The sequence below is a fragment of the Scleropages formosus genome, chromosome 13 (genome assembly GCF_900964775.1).
Source record: "Scleropages formosus chromosome 13, fSclFor1.1, whole genome shotgun sequence".
Lineage (NCBI taxonomy): Eukaryota > Metazoa > Chordata > Actinopteri > Osteoglossiformes > Osteoglossidae > Scleropages > Scleropages formosus.
The window spans coordinates 15,788,903-15,794,529 of record NC_041818.1 but is presented as its reverse complement, the minus strand read 5'-3'; the positions used below and the strand labels follow the sequence as shown (position 1 = coordinate 15,794,529).

At 40.7% G+C, this 5,627-nt stretch overlaps 1 protein-coding gene across 2 annotated transcripts; it reads right to left on the bottom strand.

Moving 5' to 3' along the window:
• Positions 1-318: 318 nt before the first annotated feature.
• On the bottom strand, positions 319-5,150 carry LOC108929749 (interferon regulatory factor 1-like). 2 transcript variants are annotated; one of them, XM_018744497.2, is made up of 10 exons: positions 5,127-5,150; positions 3,408-3,499; positions 3,147-3,246; positions 2,842-3,012; positions 2,694-2,740; positions 2,430-2,559; positions 2,130-2,234; positions 1,910-1,932; positions 1,619-1,754; positions 319-1,208 (listed from the first exon to the last, which is right to left on the bottom strand). In XM_018744497.2, exons 2-10 carry the CDS (start codon positions 3,492-3,494, stop codon positions 1,060-1,062), a joined length of 948 nt encoding a protein of 315 aa, XP_018600013.1. In that variant the 5' UTR covers positions 3,495-3,499; positions 5,127-5,150; the 3' UTR covers positions 319-1,059. The 2 variants fall into 2 exon arrangements, with proteins under 2 accessions (XP_018600013.1, XP_018600012.1); XM_018744496.2 differs by lacking the exon at positions 5,127-5,150 and adding an exon at positions 4,473-4,581 and having other exon boundaries at positions 320-1,208.
• Positions 5,151-5,627: the final 477 nt, after the last annotated feature.

Below are 5,627 nucleotides of genomic sequence, written 5' to 3'. Positions count from 1 at the left end.
GTTTTACTTCATGCTTGGTCCCGACTCTTTCGGTCTGAGAACACAGGTGGACGACGATGTTGTGATCCGTCACCGTATGCGTTGGCAGCGCTTGCGTGACACATCTCTGACAGGCAGCTGCTTGCAGTAAATTTGTCTCCCTGCCAGCTTTTCATTTAGGTTCAGTCCTTATTTTAAGTTTCAGTATCCTAGAAGGGAATTATGACATTCACTACCCCGTAATTTTTTTTGAAATCACAAGTTTAAAAATAATATAATTAAGAAAAAATGCACTGCAATCTTAAATAACACATTTTTATTACTTCCACGTAAAATAAAAACACTTCTTTACATATTTACAATTGTACATTTTGGCTGGACACATGAAACAGTAAAATAACTTTCATAAACTCGGAATTTTCAATATATCCTGACAATCTTCTTTCCAAAAAGCAGATGAAAACGAATGGCTTAATGTGCTTTCTCTTACACAACAGCAGAAGGTAAGCTGTACAAAATTCACAATCATTCCATGAGATGTCCAATAAAAGCCTGAATAAGAATAAAGTGCATTTAGAACACGAATAAAAAAGAGAAAAGCTGTGCATGTCCACAACACATACACCAGGGAATTCACACAGTACAGCTGGTAATGGTAAACAAGCCTGGATGTCACACTGGCAGGTAATATGGAGACAGGCATGTGTGCAGTGCTTTCCTTAAGGTGGGACTTTGAATGGAAAAGGCCAGAAAGCATGCATTTCTGAATTGTCTAACAAGTTAGAACAGCCTACTTTCTTTTCTTTCTCCTACCCCATCTCTCAGTCACACCTCCACATGCTTGCATGAGTGACGCCATGTCACCTGCAATGCTACTGTCCTTCCAGAGTGTTTCTGAACAGGTAGTATCTCGGTACCACAATTACAAGTTACCAGGCCACAACGGCAAAAAGCTGCATGTCCTCTGGCATGGCAGAAATCGGGGAACAAGACGAATAAAACGTCCTGGGTTTTTTTTTTTTTTTCTGCGTTTTTTAAGTGAGGTCATGAAGTTGCACTAGGATCCATAGTCTAGACTGGTCAAGAGATTTGCTGGAGAACAGTGGAGCTTGACCAGGATTCATACAAGCCAGACATGTCAGGAAACTCAAGTTCTGTCATTCCATCCCTTCGCTGCAAAGTCTCATCTGTGTGAAGTTCGGTGTAAAACCTAAGCTCAATTTCTTGTCCTGGAAGAAAAAAAAAAAAAAAAAAAACATACAAGACATTATTAAAAGCTGCCAAATGCAAACACAACAGCCTGCTTAACATTTTCAAATTTCTTTATTTACCCTTTACCTATTAGATTTTAAGAATGACAGAGGTAAATTTCTATGCTATTAAATGCCTGAATAATTAAAGCTCAACTTTTGCCATCACTGAGTTTTGCTTTTTAAAATCCAATACAGTAAATCTGTCCTTATACATGACAACATACAAATCAAGACTGCACAATGGTTGTTTTGACAAAGAACTATACACTTAAAAAAACACACAGACACACAAGCAAGCTGTTGTTTATACTTGTACAGTCAGTACAGTCTGATTTTCCTGTATGTGACATCTCTCACCACATCACATTAAAAGGGTATATGTTTACCAGATGTATCACTCCAGTGGCTGTCAGGGCTGTGTGCAGAGTCTGTGCTGTCAACCACATTGCTCTGTACATTGAAGCTGCTCATGGATGTGCTCTGCAACTGCTCCCACTCAAACTGCTGTGTAATCTGAAAGAGCTATAGAACACGAAGCACGGATAAGTACACTGCAAATTCAACATCTTTTAAACCAGTATCTTGGACAATGTGATAGAGTGTAATGCAGTGAGGTGACAAAGTGCAGCGGAAGTGCATGGTTATGTGTTAAACACTTCAGAAGGAAAAAAACTTACCTCTTCAGACATGGCATCAAAATCTGAAAGGTAGAGAGGTTGAAAACACTATTATTACAGGATCTTATCAATTGGCTTTATCACTACATCGCAACTGGTTCCACTACACAATGCACAGTTCATTTGTTATGCAGAACTGGTGCTATATAAAGTGTGTTTTCATACATGTAGGTCAGACAAAGCTTTTATCTAAAGATATGTTATCGAAAGTGGCTGGTACCTGTTGTGTGGTTAGGTGACACCTGAAAATTGTGTCCCTGATTGTGCTCAGGGCTGGACCAGTCAGAAGAGTCGTCACACGTAGAGCCATGTTGAGTTAAAAAGTCTGCAAAGGAAAAATGATTTTCATCAGCACTACTGACCCAAAATTCTTTTTAAAACTTGGCAAACGAATGTGCCGCAGTTCTGTTACAGTCATAATGCCACCTTGCTGTTATATATGAGTGATTTATTCACTGAATGTCTGAGTGGATTCCTAATCATGATCTGTCTTTTGCGATACTTGCTTAAGCATTCTCACCTTGGAAAAAGGCGTGTTGGGTGCTGTCGGCTTGAGGTGTGGTTTCCTCATTCTGTTTCGTGTAATTGTTGTGGTCTTCTAGAGGACTGGCATCAGACTCTTCTAGGACTTCCTCCTTTAATGCAGCATCCTGAGATTAAAAAAAAAAATAACTTTGGGTCATTCTCAAGGGCATTCTGACCCGACAGGTCATTGTTGCTTTTGGAAATGCTCAAAAAGACCTTTAACATACATATTTATAGAGGACCTTGGGACACAACTTACCTTGTTCTTATTCTTGGATTTAGCATCTTTTGTCCTTGACCTCTTTTCTGCGAATGCAAAAGCAAGAAATTATTGTGTGCATTTTTGTTTTTCGTATTACGTTGCTACTGACTTGAATAAAGAAGGAAAGCACTTGCACCCTGCTTACCTCTGTTTTTGGAAACATTTTGCAGCATCTTGTAGACACGTACTGCCCCGCATCCCTTGTTGACACTTCTGTCTTTTACTTCTACGATGTCTGGAAGTGAGTTCATTGCACAGCGGAAATTTGCTTTCCATGTTTTTGGGTCTGGATTAGACATTCCCACCTTGTACTTCCCTAAAGACAAATTAAGCATGAAAGTATGTATTTGTAAGAGCAAAGCAAAAGACAACAACTGTTTTCACTTGAGTTTAGCTTCATTCCTCAAATATGCAGCTGCTGATTAGACTCACTGTTTGCATCTTGCTCACCTGTATGAATTGCCCACTGTTTAAAAAGACAAGCATCTTTTTCCATCTCCCAACCGTGCCGGGCAGCATGCTTCCAAGGAATTGCAAAGATCTTCTTTTCCTAGATATAATCAAAGGCACAGATAAAATCAGCTGCTTCACATAACTCCGTGCATAAATGGTGAGGTTTTTCCTGTTGACCTAGACAAACCTTTGCAATGTAAGCAATTTAATAAGACATCTGGCACAGAGTGGAAGGGAGTGGTTTCAATGGCACCATACCTTGTCCAGCCACACTAATCCAGCAATCGAGTTGGAATCCAGTCTGTCCTCCAGCCACGGCCTCATGCGCATACGTGACACAGGCATGATTACTGTAGGAAGGAAAGAATAAGAATAAGAATAACCCAGGGAATGAGCACACCAAGTGCAGTCAGGATTCATGTACAAGGAGTTTGGGTGCAACACAAAAAATTCTTGTATTCTAACCATCGCCATTCTGACTGTTTTTGAGAAGTACTTTGAAAAAGCAGAAATTACACTGAGCAACTCATCTGCTGCAGCCCGAGAGGTGTATGTTATGTGTAATCTGGCACTCAGTACAAATAACTACACTGTAGTAAGTAACCCGTGCGTTTCCTCAGCACAAAACCGGAAGTGCTCAGTGTAAACATTTATTATCATGTTACTGGGGGGCAAAAGGATTTCGGCATTCCTCCCAACCATCATGTCATATTCATCACCAGATCGTGACCGGTGCCAGACCAAATGCTGCACATCAAGCATATATCCACGCATAAGACTCGTTAGAAACACAAATAGAGCTGCAGCAAACACTCGGCAACAGGAAATACAGGAGAAAAAAAGCCCGTGCGCTCGTATGCAAATTAGGAGGCGGGGCGTCTACATGATCTACAATGCCTGGCTTGGCTTGGAAAACATCTCAACATGATTTTTTAGAAACACTCATTAACTGCTTGTTGGAAGCTGCATTAATCATATTAATGGCCGATATTATTCCCCCAGATAACTCTTCTGCGCTGCAAACTAAGTTACTACCTACACTTCATAATGTTTACGCTTCCCAGCATGAAAATCTGTACCATTTTACTGCAAGGCAAATAACACCTAAGAACAGCATTCCATGACAGTCACATAGACTCCACGTAACATGATCTTAAAAGCAATTTATTATAGCTTAATTTATGAGATGCACAAAACTCTGCAACCCAGCTCTGCACAACTCCATAACTAAACGTTATTATTCATACAAATAGAAAGAAAGTTTAACTAAAAAAGGTTGCATAATCATAATGTAATGCGAGGAAAGGCTACAGAAGAACTTACTGTAGCAGAGATCAGATCACTGTGAGCCAAAGACTTGTATTATAATCCCCAAAACGGACTGTTTCTTCTCCGTACCAGGACTCGCCGCGCGGAAGTCTGAGCGGCAAAAGCTCGCAGACTCCAATTTAAGCGGCAGCGTGGGATTCCCCTGCACGCTCAAGGGGGCGGAGTCTTCATCGAGCGGGGCCGCGGCGAGCAACACGAGGCCGCCTGATTTCCGAGAAATCACTTCATTGTCTGTTACCGTGACCCAGTGCTAGAGGTTCAAGAGGCGACACACCTTTTATAGCGCGCACACAAACTTCACCGAAACTTTTTCCCTGCATGCGAAAACAAGCTGTGTGCAAGTCACGTGCGCTTTGCAGCCATGCATTGATACATATTTTTTGTGAGCACTGTGTCTGTGCAGCTTTGTCGCCTGTAGTTGTTTTAGCAAAGCACGAATTAGATTAACTGATATAACGGCAACATTTCTATTTTTTTTTTTTCTGTTATTATGCATGTAAATTTATTTATTTATTTAACCCGTCGCTTTGGACGAAAGCGTCTGCTAAATGAATATTAAATGTAAATCCCACAAAATCAGCCGGCACAGAGACTTGAGTTGAGTTGCAAATCTATAGCATAATTTCAGAATACTACAGTGTGAAATACCTGAATATATTCACAGTTCATCAAACTAGGGATGATGAACGAAGTAAATTTTCGCCAAATCAAGGACACGGCAATGGCGTAAATAGCAGAACCTCATTGTCCCACTTTCGTCCTTCGCGCTGCCAAGGCTCGGTTTTCTGTAAACGGCTCCGGACGGAGTAAAGAGCAGCTTTCCGGGAAACGCTGCAGTATTTCACACGGCCCACAGAGGTCGATGTAGAGCGCATTGCTTTCATAGCAGAAAGAAGCGTACGTGCCAGGACCTCTGCCGATTGTGCACATTTTAAAAAAATTCAAATAAAATCATTACACATTTAGAACATGAAATGTGCATCAACAAATGTAATTCACCAAAAACACGATGCACACACAGAGTTGCATTAAGTGCATATAATTTCAGATAAGGGGGCGAATTTACTGTAAATATGTTGCTTAATATTTACAGATGAAAATATTGATCCGGTAATCTGTTATTTCTCCTCGGTCGGCGCAGTCGTAAGG

Coding starts and splice junctions, on each gene's coding strand:
- LOC108929749 (XM_018744497.2), bottom strand. CDS start 3,494: ATGCCTGTGTCACGTATGCGCATGAGGCCGTGGCTGGAGGACAGACTG. Junction 2,741..2,841: donor AAATGTTTCCAAAAACAGAG/GTAAGCAGGGTG, acceptor TTGCATTCGCAG/AAAAGAGGTCAAGGACAAAA. Junction 1,933..2,129: donor GTCACCTAACCACACAACAG/GTACCAGCCACT, acceptor TCTACCTTTCAG/ATTTTGATGCCATGTCTGAA.